Source organism: Callospermophilus lateralis, chromosome 7, assembly GCF_048772815.1.
Source record: "Callospermophilus lateralis isolate mCalLat2 chromosome 7, mCalLat2.hap1, whole genome shotgun sequence".
In the NCBI taxonomy this organism is placed as follows: domain Eukaryota; kingdom Metazoa; phylum Chordata; class Mammalia; order Rodentia; family Sciuridae; genus Callospermophilus; species Callospermophilus lateralis.
The window spans coordinates 130,368,509-130,384,454 of NC_135311.1; the positions used below are offsets into that span (position 1 = coordinate 130,368,509).

General features: G+C 54.3%; 1 protein-coding gene across 1 annotated transcript; it reads left to right on the plus strand.

The window, feature by feature from the left end:
* The first annotated feature begins 2,276 nt into the window (after nt 1–2,276).
* Pla2g2d (phospholipase A2 group IID) lies at nt 2,277–9,511 on the plus strand. The gene is made up of 4 exons (XM_076863279.1): nt 2,277–2,358; nt 5,316–5,460; nt 6,039–6,145; nt 7,555–9,511. Exons 1-4 carry the CDS (start codon nt 2,319–2,321, stop codon nt 7,698–7,700), a joined length of 438 nt encoding a protein of 145 aa, XP_076719394.1. The 5' UTR covers nt 2,277–2,318; the 3' UTR covers nt 7,701–9,511.
* Nucleotides 9,512–15,946: the final 6,435 nt, after the last annotated feature.

The following is a 15,946-nucleotide window of genomic DNA, read 5'->3' on the forward strand; positions in this document are numbered from 1 at the left end:
ATCATGGCAGGAACACATGTAAGAGGGAGAGATCACATGTCCAGACAGGAAGTCAGAGAGAGACAGGGAGAGTCAGTAATGACCTCCTGCTAAGCCCCATCTCTTCAAGGTCTCACCACCTGTTAACATTGTCATACTGGGGACCTAGCTCCCTCCAACCATTTCCAAACCATGGCATATACCATCTCCATAAACCCTCACAGCAGTCCTATGGAGTGGGCACCGTCCCCACCTATTTTACACGGGGTCAGGGGGATAGAAAACATGGAGCTAAACAACTTGCTTCATGTTAAGCGGCTGGGGTGTTGGGGAGGCCAGGCCTTCTCCCTGGTCCTCCTGACCTCCACCTAATGACAGCCCCAGAGTCACGTTGGCCTAATGGCACCTTTCAGGGAGCGAGGTGGGTGCAGTGTGCCTTGTGCCCAGTACCTTGAGACCTCACAGCAATCAGAGAAGGGAGGAACCCCTGGCCCCGGTGTGCAAATCAGGAAACCAAGGCCCATGGAGGTGAAGTGACTTGCCCAGGGTCCCACAGCTGGCAAGAGAAGGGCCCGCCATTTGAACCAGGTCTCTCTGGCTGCAAACTCATCCTGATGAAGCACTGTGGGGCCCTGGAGGTGCCGGGAAGTGGAGTGCTTAAGGCTCTTTGCAGCATCCGTATTTGCTTTCTCGCTCAGTGGGGAAAGGTTCCCTGCAACCAGCGCAGAGCTGGGATTCTGCTACTTCTGCTTTTGTCCAAAGAGTTCCAGGGAGGGAGACATAGCCTTGTGCCCTGGTGAGCTTTACTTATTTATTTTTAGGGTAAAGCACCCCGTGGACAGTGGAAAGGAATGCGTATTGAGCATGCCCAGGGGAGGGGTATCAAAGACTATGCCAGATGGGAGGAAGCCTTGGAGGTGAGGTCATGTCCGTGGTCTTCTTGGTGGTGATGCCTCCACAGGTGCACATTCATCCCCAAACTCATCGAGCTGGGTACGTTGAATGCTTGTTGTTAACTGCATGCCAATCATACCCCCCTGAAGTGTTTTTTTGAAAAAGAATATGTCAGAGACATCTGGTTTGCATGCTATTTAATTATTTTGCATGTAGGTTGTTTTCTCCCATATGAGGTGGCCAGTTGGTTACTGAGTTAAGGAGGAAAGACAAAATTGGATTTAAAAGAGAGAGGGGAGAGAGGAGAGAGAGGGGAGAGAGGAGAGAGAGAGGGGACCTGAGAAACAGTGAACCTTCCAGCAGAGACTGTTGCCAACACAATTTTTGGTGTGAACTGATTAGCCAGCAGCAAGGAGGTAGGCCTGGGCATGATGTCCAAAACAGAGTAACTGTCCCCGGCCACCAAAAAACCACTTTCTACAGTTCCTTGGAACTCTCAAGGCTGATGGCCCTGTGCAATGCCCAGCGCATCCTGCCAGCCGTGCCTGCCCTTGCTGGGCTGGGTCCACACACCTTTTGTCTCATTAGATTCTCACACATACGCTGGGGCTTCGTTGACAACACCCAATCGTCTTGAAATTGTGCCGGGCTTTGACTCAGCATGTCCACATCAGGAAAGGATTCTGGACATGAACCAAGATGCGTGGTAGTTCTTTCGCTTCACTAGGACAGTAAAAAATTGGGAATAACCCACGTGTCCATCAATAAGGGAGTCATCAAATAAATGGTAGAGCCTTAGAGTGGAATTGGAGGCCAGCTCTCAAAATGTTATTGCAAAAGAATATTCAACAATGTAGCTCAAATGACACCCTCAAATCACATCAGTCAGTGAAAAGGACCGACTACAAAGTACTACATGTAACTCTTTCCTAGTTTGGCTGGGGAAAAGTATGGAGTTATAAAGATAGATAATGGGTGGTAGGTAGATGATTGACAGATGGACAATAATCGGACCAGCAGCACATACACCAAAATATGAATATTTCATGGATTTGCAGGTGATTCCAAATTTCTTGCTGTTGATTTATTCTAAATCTTTCAAATTGAATTTATGCTTCTTTTATTAAACAGGGAAAGTGGGGCTGGGATGAGGCTCCATGGTAGAGCCTTGTCTAGAGTGCATGAGGTCCTGGGTTTGATTTCCCAGGGCTGCATGGAAAAAAGAGAAAAGGGGGGAAATAACCCAGATATTAAAAACAAAATTACCATTTCTCAACCCCAGAAAAGAGGAAGCTGAAGGAGCAGAGGTCATTTCCCCTGGAGCTGGGGCTGGAACTGGTGGGGGCGAGGCTGGGCGGGTGCATCTGGTATAAGTGCCCGTGCCCCTGCCCAGCCTGCAGGCGGGACGCTTCTGGAAGTTGACTGCGCTGCACTGAGCTGGTGTCATGAGACTTGCCCTGCTGTGGGGGCTGCTGGTGGCGGCTGGTGAGTGGGGACGGGACCCGTGCTGGGGAGGAAGGCGGGATGCGGATGGGCCCTTCACACTCCTCCATGACCCCTACCTGCACCGGGTCCTCCAACCCTTCCACCCCCTACAAGGAGCCACCAGTGGCTGCCAGTCCCCTAGGATGGTGACGTCGGTCAGAGAGCCACAGGTGGCCACACTGGGTGGTGTGCCCAGCCCGAGGGCCTGCTGGGCTGACCCCTGTGGCGGTTTGGACACAAGTTACAGAAATGGGACCCTCCCACTTGCTCATGCAGATCCTTTGATGGAACCTTAGCCATCTTCCGTACACGCACAGCGCTCTGCTTGGAGAGCCCTTTCATGTTCATTACCACTGGGCAAGGGAAGGGGTTCCATTGACCATTGGTGGGAAGCGGGGCTGGGGCAGCTTCCGCCAAGTCTTCAACAGACCAAATGTGAAGATCACGAGCAAATTACTTCCTGCTTTGGTTTTCGTGCTCTATCTCAAAATAAGTGACTTTAAAAGGTCTTGGTTTCTGTTGTTGTCGTTTTCTCTTGTTGGCCCTGAGGATTGAACCCCGTGGCATTTTATCACTGAGATACATTCCCAGCCCTTTTATTTATTTATTTTTTTTACTATTTTGAGACAGAGTCCTGCTAAATTGCTGAGGCTGGTCTCAACTCGAGGGCCTCCTTCTTTGGCTTCCTGCACCGCTACGACTACAGGTGTGCCCCATCATGCCCCGCGTGGTCTTGTGTTTTTTTAAAAAGTAATTTTATGCGGTCTTGGGACTCTTCACAACTGAAGGGCAACACTCCTCTGAGGTTACAGTGAAAATCGTTATAAAATTTGCAAACAAGCTACAAAAATTCGTCTCTCAGATGTAAAGAGGCAACATAGTGTAGAGACGAACCTGCATTCAAGCAGGACCTCACCATCTCCTTGGCCAAATCCCCCAACCTCGCCACATCCTCATCTGTTAAATGGGTACAAAGCATCCCCTACATAGGGATGTTGGGAGGAACTAATAAGAACACCGATGCCACGTCTGGAGCAGGTGTGAGCCGTGGTGAGTAATAACACCCGGCTCGTGCACAGAGATACAGTACCTCCTTCTGCCCCGCCACCTTCTTGGGGGCAGTTGAGACCAGGAAAGGCTATCAGGACAGCATTGCTAGCAGGCTAAGCCAGGTCACCAAAGCCCCTGTATGCATGGCATGTGCTCAATTTCTCAGGCTGGACTTGTCCTCACTGAGATTTTTGATAAACAGCTGGGCACAGTGCACACACCTGTAATCCCAGTGGCTCTGGAGGCTGAGGCAGGAGGATCTCAAGTTCAAAGCCAGCCTTAGCAAAAATGAGGTGCTAAGCCACTCAGTGAGACCCTGTCTCTAAATAATATACATAAAAGGGCTGGGGATGTGGCTCATCCCCAGTGATCAAGTGCCCCTGAGTTCAATCCCTGGTAGCCCCCAAAAATTATGATAAAGAGAGAGAGGGGGAGGAGGGGAGAGAAGAAGAGAGGAGGGGGAAGGCAAGGAAAAGAGGGCAGAGGCCACTAAGAAGGGCAAGGATCTGATTCAGGTCTTGGCTGATCTACAAGGTGGTTGCCCTGGGGTTCCTTATCACAGAATCTGGGAATCCCTGAATTCCTGATGGGAATCCCAGATGATCCCAGAGAGCCTGGGACCCTTCATCAACAGTCAAAGCTTAGCATCCCATTCAGCTAGAGCCCCGGGGTCAAACGGGAGTGGCAGTGTGGGCTCCCACATGTCAAGGGGACACCACAGTCTGCTCACTTCTAGTTGCAGCCCAAGGCCACCTGCTTGTGATCTCAGCCTTTGTCCCCTGCACGAGTCCCTCCCAACCCCTCACTTGAACCCCTGTGTGCCTAAGGAGTTTCACTGCAGCCTTGTTCCCTGAGGGTGGGGTACCATGGTCACCTGGAGGGGCTGCCCGGCCCTGTCTCCCTGTGAGACCCTGGGCTCCACCTGGACACTCAGGACCCATGATCTTGAACAACTGCTCAGGGCCACAGTCCAATTCTGTCACCTTCTTGTGTTGCCTGTTCCTCCCGTCGTGCCCCCCCCCCCCAGTTCCCTGACTTAATGTATTTATTTCTCCCAACTCAGCCTGACACGTTCCTCTCCCCCAATGAAGTGGATTTCCCCTCATGATCAATTCTAGCCCGCAGCTATTGTGACTGAAGTGAAAACCGCGGATTCCTAGGTCACACTGCTCCCGGGAGAGCCACTCGGGCTCTTTCACACTGGAACTGCCCTGGGGGGTGGAGGGGGTAGCACTGGACTTCTTCCCCTTGAGAAAGGGAATCAAGGCCAGAGACAGAGAAGGTTCCAGGCTGCCCTGGTTCCAATTCTGATTCCATTTGCCACCTCCCCCATGACCTTGAGCAAGTCGCTGAGCCTCAGTCGGCTCACCTGAAACCAGGGATCAAAAACGGTACCTTCAGCCACACCTAACAACAACAACAACAACAAAAAGGCGTCTGTTGTTCCCACGTTGGTTTTCACAAATGCACCGTGACTGTGTAAAGTGATACCTTAGAGGAAACCGGATGGGGGGACGCGGGGGCCTCTGTGTTATTTCTACCACTTTCCTGTACGTCTACAGTTATTCCAAAATAAAAAGATTATTTATTTAAAAAATCAGCATGTATCTCCTGGGATGGAGATAAGTCAATACAGAAAAAGACCTGCACTTAATATATAAAAATATAACTGTCATGATATTTTTATTTTCTTTATCTTATTTTTTGGTTGTGGGCATTGAACCCAGGGCGTGGTAAGCGCTCAGCGCTCCCAGACAGCACTGTATTTTTGGTCATGGTCGTAGTTGTTGTTTTATCCTCATTATCCTTCGAAGTTCACCATCCCCTCATCCAGCAGAGGTCACCCTGGGGCCCACGGCGTCCCCATGACGTCCGTCCCCTCTCCTCATTGCTGGACTCTTTGCCAGGTCTGACTCCAGCCCAGGGAGGCCTCCTGAATCTGAACAAGATGGTCCGGCAAGTGACCAAGAAGATACCCCTCTTCAGCTACTGGCCCTATGGTTGTTACTGCGGACTTGGTGGCAGAGGCCAGCCCAAAGATGCCGCAGACTGGTAACCCCCTTCCCAGGCCCGTAGTCCTAGCCTGAGACGCTCCTTTCTTCTCCATTCATGGATTCATTTAATGAATTCATTTTGCTGAGCACCTACTATGTTACAGCCCCTCCTGAATCCCCACCCTGCTGGAGTTGGCCTTCTAGGTGGTAGCCCAGGTCTCTGCAGGTCTGACCCTCTTGCGCTCCTGTCCTCTAATCTAGTAATGACACCTCCCCCTACACACTCCCTAATGCCACTGTACGATGTGTTTCAAAGCCCCCTCCTCTTTTTGCTGAGTCTCATTTGATCCTCTCAACCACCCTGGGAATTGGCCCTCACCCAGGGGTGAGGCCCACCAGGGCTGGGGGCATGTCCCTGAGCCACCGCTTACAGGCTGACTTCCTCCATCGAGCTTTGGGTTGGATTCGAGGATTAAGAGAGAATGTTCAGTCACGGCAGGTGCCTAGGGCACCAGAGGCATCAATGTTAGCTGTTATGATCCTTGACTCTTCCCAGGTGGGCACATGGGTGGGAAGAGCCAGAGACCTGAGCGAGCTAGTGACCCATGCAGCTGGGCGCCCTGCCTGTCCCACCAGGTGCTGCCAGAAGCATGATTGTTGCTACAAACACCTGAGGACCTACCAATGCAGACCCAAGAGGGACCATTATAATTACACCTTTTCCCAGGGGGACGTCCAGTGCCGTGAGTACCTGGGTATTGGGGTCAGAGCTGGAGGCTCTGGGGGCGGGGAGTTCTGGCCCTCACTGCCTTTGAAGGCTGAGTGGCCATGCATAAGCTACTTGACCTCTCTGTTCTTCTTGCGTGTCTGGTGGCAGCAGCTGGGCTGTGGAGGAGAAGCAGGCATGGGTGCGGGGCAAGGAGAGATCCAGCGGGAGGTCTGATCCTTTTGGCATCTGGAAGCCAGGCCTAGCACTGATCAGTTCTGTGACCACAGCACATTGTTTAACCTCTCTGAACCTCAGTATCCTTATCTGTAATCTACTCCTTATAGTTATTGCAAGAACTCAAATGAAACCAACAGAATAAGCCTCACGGGACGGCTGCCACTGAGCACGCTCAGAAACCCACGGGGCTGCCCTTGGCACTGCTGTTACCTTCACCATTATTGATCCTCATAACAGCCCACAAGGGGGCAGCAAGACCCCGATCTCCTCCGTTGCACAGACAAGGACACTAAACTAGAGCGGGGAAGCGCTTCCCTGGGTCACAGAGTTCCAAAGGACAGGTCACCTAGCGCCTAGGTCACAGTGCCACCAACACGGGGGAATGGTAGCTGGCCCTCAGGCTGAGAATCTAAAGGTCTTTTTTTATAGCAGAGGTTGGTGACTGAAGGCTTCATTTATTTTTGTTTTGTTTTTGTACTGAGGATTGAACCCAGGGGTGCTCTGCCACCGAGCCCTTTTATTTATTTATTTTTGTTTTGAGACAGAGTCTCTCTGAGTTGCTGAGACTGGCCTCCAACATGTGAACCCTCCTGCCTCAGCCTCCTGACTCACTGGGTCTATAGGTGTGCACCGCCAGGCCCGGCTAACTAAGGGCTGCATAATAGCCATAGCCACTCTAGGCTAAGAACTTTGTACTCTTTAATTCCCACCACGGCCTTCTGAGCAGCCCCCGTCATTAACCCCACTTTCCAGATACAGAAACGGAGGCAGGTGGTCCCTCGGGCCTGGAGTCTGCACGTTCTCCTCCATCCTGGCCCCTCCCTCCCTGCCCTCCCCAGCTCTCCCTGGAAGGAGGAGATGCTGCAGCCAGCCTGCGGCTCCCGTGGCCCCTCACCGCGGTTCCACTCGTCCTCTCTAGCCCTGCGTGTGCACTCATTCTGCGGCCATCTCATCCCTGTCCCCCAACCCCGGCCACCCGTTCTGTTCAGTGCTCTCCCTCCAGGACCAGCCGTGTGGGTGTGGGGTGCTCCATACTTGTGTAGTGGGTGGGTGACAGTAGGCAAGGACCAAGACACGCAGGGCGTCCCATGGCTTTGGGGGCACCTCCAGGCTGAGCAGGGACTGGGCGGCCTTCCGGGGCCCCTGGACCAGGTCTTGTCTGGGCTTCCCAGGCAGCGGCTCAACGGCCCCCTCCTCCACCCACAGCCCACACGGGGAGCTGGTGCGAGCAGCAGCTGTGTGCCTGTGACAAGGAGGTGGCCTTCTGCCTGAAGAGCAACCTCGACTCCTACAACAAGCTCCTGCGTTTCTACTGGCGGTCCCGCTGCCAGGACCCCACTCCTTCATGCTAGAAGCCCATCTCGCTTCCCCTGTGATCCTTCCCCATCTCGGGGCATTGCCGTGGTCCCACCCCGGCATCTAACCAGCTGGCTTTTAAAACAGTCCGGGGGAAGGGTCCCTCGCCCTTGCTGGGCCCCACCTCTGGACTCTCCTACCCAAGGCGGCTCCCCTGAGGGTGGGCGGAGGCCAGGGAGCACCCAGGACCATGAGGTTGGGCCAAAGCAGTCAGGGGAGGGGTGCTGGGGGGTCATGGCAGCTGTGTGGGCCTGGCTCCCTGCCACTGCCACCCCTGCTGGTCCCTCTCACCAACTCCAAGCCACAGCCTGAGTGGCTGCTGTAAAGCGCAATGTTGAGCATCCTTCTAAGTGACTCTTGAGACCCCCAGGTCCTCCACGGCCCCAGCATAGAGCTCCTCAGAGCCGGCCGTCTGGCCCCATGTCCCTCTTCCCAACTGGGCCCCATAGAGTCCAGCCCCTCTCCCCAAGCTGCGCCCTGGGTCCAGAGCAGCCTCAGAACAGAGCAGGCCTCCATGAACTCTGAGGACAGGGTGGGAGGAGGCCATGATGGGAGGAGGCCGCGGCTCTTGTAGCTCCAAGCTCCCTCCTGGCCTGCTGTTTCCTGCCTCTGGCACTTGCTCAGGGTCCTCCTACAGAAATGGCCCTGTGGCCTCCTCCTCCTGGATGGCCTCCCTGGGCCTCTCAGGGAAAAAGGGCTGCTTCCTAGGAGAGTCTTTCTGGCTCATCTCTCCTCCCTCCAGGGCTCACGGGCACCTCCTGGCTCCCCTGGCCCTGGCTGGGGCCTCCCATGAGGGGTGAATGGGTCTCCTCCCCGTCCCCAGCCAGACAGGAGCACCTCAAGGACACAGACCAACACGCAGGGGCTGGAGAGGATGTTGGTGTCCCATCCAGATCCCTCCCAGACTCAGGACCCCACTCCCAAAAAGCCAGGTATTGGCTCCAAAGCCCCCACATCTGCCCTCCTTCTCTTCTTTTCTGGGAGTTTCCTGGCCCTGCACCCCCCCACACACACCCAAGGAGGCCACCCGTGACTGACCAGAGAGTTCAACACCCTGGAGGGCACAGCTGCCTGGCCCCCTGCCTCCATGTAGGACCATCTGGGTCAGTGCCCAGAGTTCCTCCGGGGATCAGGGTGGTAGGAAGCCCCAGAGACTTCTGGAACCACCTCTCCTCCCTGCCTCTTCCGCTGGCCCGGCCTGTTCTCCTGGTTCCCTGCAGCTTTCTCCAGAGACAGCCCTCGGTGAGAAACTTACACAGGATCCTCGTCTGGGGAAACACACATTTAGTCAGATCGCTTTTTCTTATAAGGATCCACAATCTGTCCTTTGTGTATGATGAGCTGTGTGTCCAGCCACAGGGCCAGCTGAGGCACCTGGGGCTCCCCACACTGTGGCCTGTGTCGCACACGCGGGCAATGACCTGTGGTACCGGTTTCCCGAAACTCAGTAGGTCGAGCAAGGCAGAGTGAGAGGAATTAAGAACTATAGGCTCTGGGTCCAAATTATCATTCTACGCCCACTCTTGTGAGGGACAGTGATGTTTGAGGGGATAGGGGGTTGCTAAATCTCCATTCTTTTCCACCCAAATTTGCTGTGAAACCCCCCTCCCCACCAAAAATCTATTTTAAAACATTCCAGTGCTGTCTCTGACTATCCATGGGCCCTACTTGAGGGATCTCGGTTTCCTTGTGTGTAAAGTAGACATGAAAAATAAGAAGAGTTATTGTATGTGAGTACTTGTCGCGAAGGGCAAAAGGTGCGACTTATGCAGTCGAGGGGGAGAAATAAAGAATGTCCATGCGCTTCTGCCCTTTTCAATTCTTTACTTAAGTCACTCAACACAATTTCACTCTATGGGTTCTTAATCAAGAAAATGACCATCCTTAATGCTAGGCACTGCAAAAGACAGAATCAATCCACAGCAAACAATTCTAGATGAATTCTAGGCCCTGCAAACACACTGAATCGTGACAGGCTCGTGACAGACATTCCCTCTGCGTGCTAAGCTCAAGTGTCAGATCTAAAGTCTCAAGCCTTAGGCTCCAAGTCCATTCACTCAGACCCGGTGATGGGGTCAGGAACCAAGGCAGGCTTCTCCTGGGGTGGAGCTGACGGCTGGCTGGGGAGAGGGTCGCAGTGGGAAGTTGTGGCTCTCACCAGGGTCAAGATGTGGCTATAGAGTTTGAGGTTGGTGAGGAAGATGCAGAGGATCAGCAAACAATGAGAAGAGTTGGGGTGTCAGTCCAGGTCCTCACCAGGCTCTCTGGCATGAGAGCATCAGTGTCGGCTGACTGAGTGTCTATTCATTTGCTCCTCATTTATACTAAATTTTGGGGCTTAATTTTGCCTCTGCAAAAGGCAGAGGCACAGGGACTGCTTTGTGTCCTGTTTGTACCATCCAGAAGGTTCCAGCTAGGCTGGGTAGCTTAGTGGTAGAGGGCTTGCTAGAGAACACGAGGCCCTGGGCTCCATCCCCAGAAGCCCCACCCTGACAAAAGCAGAAGATGATGATGAGCTTCCAGCTGATAAGTGGCTCGTGGATTTCCACCCTTCCAATCCCTATCAGCTGCCACCGGATTTCTCAGTGATGTCATTTGCCCCGGGGTTAAAGCATCTGGTCTGGTGGTCCCCACCCTGATTTTCTTGCCTCCCTCCCTATTGGGGGCGAGGACAACATGACAGAGACCTCACTCTGAGCTTGTCAGGGTGGGGAGAAGTGACTTGCTATGTCAGGGCTATGCCTGAGATCAGATTGGAGGGCTCTGAGGTGTGCCCGGTGACACTGCAGGTTTCAAAGTAGAGTTTTTAAAATGGAGTTGCTTAGGCTCAGGTCTCAGGCCATCCCTACAGGACTCAAGAACATGAGTGTGACCGGAGCCCTCATCTCAGGGCCTGGCCCGCGGCAAGCCCCCTTTAAATGTTAGCCGCATCATGGTGGCTGGTGAGTAGGGACCAAATCTGAAGTCACTCCCAAGAGAACCCGAGAGGAGGAAACCCTTCATCGGTGCCGCCCTCTTCCCACCCAGTTCTCTCGTTCCCACACGGGTCGGTTTATTCAAGACACACCACCAGGAGCTGCTGACCCCTGTCCACCCTTGAGAGCTCCCAGTGGCCTCCATGTCGGCTGACGTGGGCGTCATTATCCTCATTTTGTAGTTGAGGGGCCTGGTGCTCTGAGCAGGAGCAGGAACCTCCCGAGATTCCAAACCCAGGAAAGGCTGAGGCCCAGGGGCTGCTCTGTGTCCTGTTTGTACCATCCAGAAGGTTCCAGCCAGGCTGGGTAGCTTAGTGGTAGAGGGCTTGCTAGAGAACGTGAGGCCCTGGGCTCCACCCCCGGAAGGCCCACCCTGACAAAAGCAGAAGATGATGATGAGCTTCCAGCTGATAACTGGCTCCGTGGATTTCCACGCTGAGGGCGTCGATGATGTCATGGGACACGAAGTTGACAGGCAGGGAGGTTCCAAGTTGGGCTCTTTGGCAACTTGACGATGTCATCAAAGCCTGGTTTCTCTCCTGCTCCTGGTTGGGCCACCCTTACTGGGCTGGCTTTGCCCTTAGGGGGCCACTCATGGCTGCTGTGTTTCCAGACCTCAAGCCAAGGTCCAGCCCAGAAGACGCTGTCTCTTGTGTGTCTAGCCCATCACAGCCACTGGACTTCCCCATAGGACAGACTCCCCCAAACCAGTAGTGGCCCAAGGCAATGGTTGGTTTAGAGACTTCCGGATTTACTTGTCCCTGAGAGGGGACAGAGTCAATGTCCCCAAGGGGCAGGTAGCGGATAGAATCAGGATGTTGCATTGCCCAGGCTGAGGGCTGAGATACCCTCACGGTTGAGGGGTAGGGCTGGGTGCATGGGTCTCCCTGCGACCTCCCCCCACCCAGCGCAGGCCTGGCACCTAGTGGGAGATCAGTCGGTGTGTGTTGTGTGAACGCGTGACTCTCAGATAGGCTGAGACGTGGGACTTGGGGTCAGGAGGCAGGAAGGGGGACCTCAGGCAGCCAGGACGGTGGGTCCCAAGGTAAGCGAAGACCCTAACCCTTGAGTTCTTCTCAGTTCCCATTTATTGAAATTGGACCAGAAGCTGAAAGGAAGGACAGCTCCCGGGGACATCTGTTCCCCACCCACGTCCCTCACGTGCACCTGCGTGAACCAGCGGGCGGGAGGGCGCAGCCACGGTACTTCCTGTTCCCTTCAGGTCACCCAGTGCCCGAGAACACCCAGAGGGGGAGGAGAGGGGCCCACAGGGAACACCTGGCGTGGAACACCGTGGCGCCCCCTCCCCCTCCCCCACCGCTGCAGGCTCCGGTGTAGTCACCCGGGTTTTGCAGCTGCAGAAACTGAAACTGCCACCCTGAGTCACAGCTGATAAGTGGCAGGGCTGGAATTCGAACCCAGGCCTCTCTGGCTTCAGGGCGTGTTCCACCTTAACTCCCACACTCTAGGACAGCTCCTGACTCAGCCCTGGTGCCCCAGGGGGGGATTAGCCACTCCTGGGGACAATAAGGTGGGGGTGGGGTGTGACAAAGCAGGAAAAGGGTTAGAATCACTGAGGACTACGGTGGCCTGGCGTGGGCTAAGGCGCTCCAGGAGGGAGGACTCTGAAGTTGCTGGACGAGCCGGCAGGCATTTCAGAGGTGTCAAGGACACCGAGTACCAAGTGACCCTCATCTCCACGTGGTTAAAGGATCTGGAGAGGCTTGGTCTGGGCACAGCACGGGCCACTGTGCCAGCCAGCGCTCTTTGGCTCTGCCCTGGGAAGCCACGCCCAGGCAGGGCTAGAGGCCAAGGTGAAGGAGGCCGCCCAGGAACATCCATTCTGCTCTTGGGGAGCTACCGAGGAGCCCCAGGTTCCGGAGACTCCAGCGCTAGGCTGCTCCTGTCCCTTTTGGCTCCGTGCCCCCCAGTACATAATCCTCCTCCCTGGGGAAGGGCAGCAGAAGGCGTCACCCCAGAACGTGCCACTTTGACAGAAGGATTGTTTTGAGCTGAAGGCAAATGAGAACGAGCAGAGGCCGGAAGAGAGTTCTCCGCCCGCCCTTGCCCAGTAGAAGCCGGGCCCAGGTCTCCTGTGGGGGAAGGAGTCGCAGGAGGAGAAGCGCTCTTCTCTCTGGAGCCTGGGTTCACGCCGAGATGAGTTTGCACACAGACCCCAGTAGAAAAGCCTTTCTTCCCTTGTCTCCCCTACATTATTTCCTAGCCATTTCACCACAGGTGATTGGGCCAAACTCTTTCCTTTAAGAGGATACAAAGGCTTCTGTGAACTACCAGGCGCACACATGTTAATAAAATCCTGCGCCCCTTTGCTGTTGGTCTTTTTTTTTTTTTTTTTTTTAATTTGCAGGTCCCCAGGGATGAACCTAAAAGAGGAAAAAGGTTTTCCTCTCCAACTTTGGCCTGCAATTCCCCCATTGACACCCAAATGACTAAAGTGAAAAAAACAGTTAGAAAAATAAGTAAAACATGAACCACAGCTTGCCCATCGCCCACCTTAATTCCATGGAGGAAAATATGCCACACAGAAGGTTAGCGGGAGAAACACTAACCTTGCAGGCTAGAGTGTGGCCCAGTCCACTGTCTCCTGGCTCCTAACTGTGAAATCCCAGGTCCCTGTCATTGAAACTTCAGTCTGTTTGCCCATGAAAAGGGAGTCCCAGGACTGTCTCCACAGGGGTTTGAAAAGCTTGAATGACAGACCAGATCTCGCTTGGGCCATAGTGTGGCCCTGCTGTGCGGTTGTCCTGAATGTCACCAATGGCATCAGAGGTGGCAGCAGCTGCATTTATACAACTTTATTTCTTTCCTTCCTTCCCCGCTGGGCAGGGCCGTTCTCCCTGGGGCAGCTGGCTAGAGCTCTTGAATGATCCAGAAGGCCCTGGGACTTGGCCCTTCTTCAGCTACTGCAGTATGGCTGTCACCATGGCTTGGGGGACCACACACGGATGGGTCATGCTGCCCTCCTGGCCAGCAGCCAGGCTGCAGGTCCAAACAGAAGGCTTGCCCAGGCCCCGTGTTGAACAGGGGTGGCCACGCTGACTCACTCAGGTTGGTTGGCTCAGAGGGTGGGCTCTGGGGCTCAGGGCCTCATGCCTGTCACCAGCAGTGGCTCCAGGGCAGGCTCCTTAATGTCTCTGTGCCCCGGATGGGTGTTCACAGTAGCTCCAACACAGGGTCCACTGGAGTGGTCAGTGTGGGGTGGACCTGGGACACAGCCCACACTGGGATCTGCTGGGGCATGTCAGGTGCCTGGCAAGGCACAGGGGCACAGTCCTGGTCCCCTGGGGAGCTCTGTAACACTGCTGCAGGTCACCAGCTCCGGTAGCCGGGATTGACCCAACCTCAGGGTCCTGTTTCAAGTCCTTGCTTGGATATAACCTTTAGCAGGATACTTTTCTGTGTCTCTCCGTTTCACACTCTCTAAAATGGGATGTGATGAGGCTCCCGTTGTTGGATCAGGGGTTTGAAACACTTCGAAAAGTGTAACATGTTCAAAGGTTGGCACAGTTCTACAGGGGGCTGCAGAGAGCTGTCACCCTTCCGCACTGTGACTCGATATCCCACAGGACAGTACAACTGTCTCGATAAAGACATGCCCAGAGAAGATAATGACAGGTTCAAGGTTTACACGCAACAAGTTTATTTAAAACCTGAGTAATATTGGGGCGTCTGGCAGCTGGCTCGCTTGGATTTATAGGAAACCAATTATGCATCATTCTGAATGTATTAGATCAGCAATTTAAAACTGATGACTCAAAGCATTTTCCATATAGGGACCAAACAATTTCCAGATTTTCTGAATCGGGGCCACTCAGACCAGACAATTGAGTTGCTTATTGATTCCCAGTTTCTGCCATTTTGGACCTGACGGAGAAGCTGACTTTGAGAAGTGACTTTTCTTTCTCTAAGATTCATGTCACTTTCTTGCCAGCTTCTTGCTGGGCCAGGGGTGGGGCAGCTGTTGACCAGCACAGGGGAATTAACCCAATGAGCTAGGAGCATCCAAAAAAGGGCAAGAAAGTTACAGGGGTGTAGTTGGTTCAGAAGGAAGGTAAGTAAATACATTTTAAGAACATTTTTCTAGAATAAAATATGAAAAATTCCTTTAATTTTTAAAGAAGCGATGAATCCCTGCATTGGTGGGTGGTGATGGCAGGCGAGTTCAGTGTGTGGGGGGGAGGTCATGCCTCCTAACCCTTGACCCCTGGGACACTGTCTCAGACTTAGAAATCTGCAAATTAGTATCAGGACGGAAGGTTGTCCCCAACTCTGGGATGTCATCAGGACACACCTGTGGGCGGGTGTGAGCCTATTAAGCATGTGACCCACATGGCCTCCCCGGACCTGCGTCTCCCCTTTGTCCCTACACCTGACCACTGTGAGCATCGCTGGGGAGCTGGTTTGAAGATACGTGTTTCCAAGCTCTGACCAGCTTGGGGATCCGGTCATCCTGATGACCACCTGTCCCTGGGGCAGCCTCGGAATCCAGCAGGCTGCACCTGGCACAGCCTCTCCCTTCTGCCAGGCCCCCCAGGGGTCATGCTGCCCCATGGATGTGCTGTGTCACTGGGAAGTCGGAGATGGCACTGGGTGACATGCACTGGGTCCTTGGTGTAGAGACGGCCACTCTGCTTGTTTTGCTGGAGATGGGGTCCAGGAGGCCTTGGCAGGCCACCATCTCCCTGCCCGGACAATAGCCTCTGGGCTCTTCCAAAAGCCCTTCCCCAACCCCCCTCCTTATCCCCCCTATTGAGAGCCAGTCCCTTCCCCAGCCTGAGCCTCTTCTTGTGAACCTCTGTGCCCCCAGTTCCATGCCCAGGCCTGGCACAAACAGATGCTCAATAAGTGTGTGTTTCAGGACTAGCCCTGGGTGTTGGGTGGATAAAGGAACAGGGCCACAGGGAGCCCAGAAGAGGAAGGAGGCCCCCTGCTGGGGAGGCTGGCCCTGGAGGCACAATGAAGCCAGGAGGGCTTCTGCTGATGGGCGTGGGGCAGGTGCCCCCAGGTCTGTGCCAAGGCTGGGGAGGGGGGGACTGAGGCTGAGGACCCACACAGCCTCGTGACCAACTGCAAGCCTGCCTGCTCACCCTGGGCCAGTGAGGGTCCCCCACAGATGCTGCCTCACCCGGGACTGCTGCCCCTCCTTCCTGAGAGCTCCCCAGTGCTCCCCAGATGGGACCCATACAATCTCAGTGTCACTGAAGCCACACCCAGCCTTCCCCTCCTCCGCCTGACACGAGCTACCT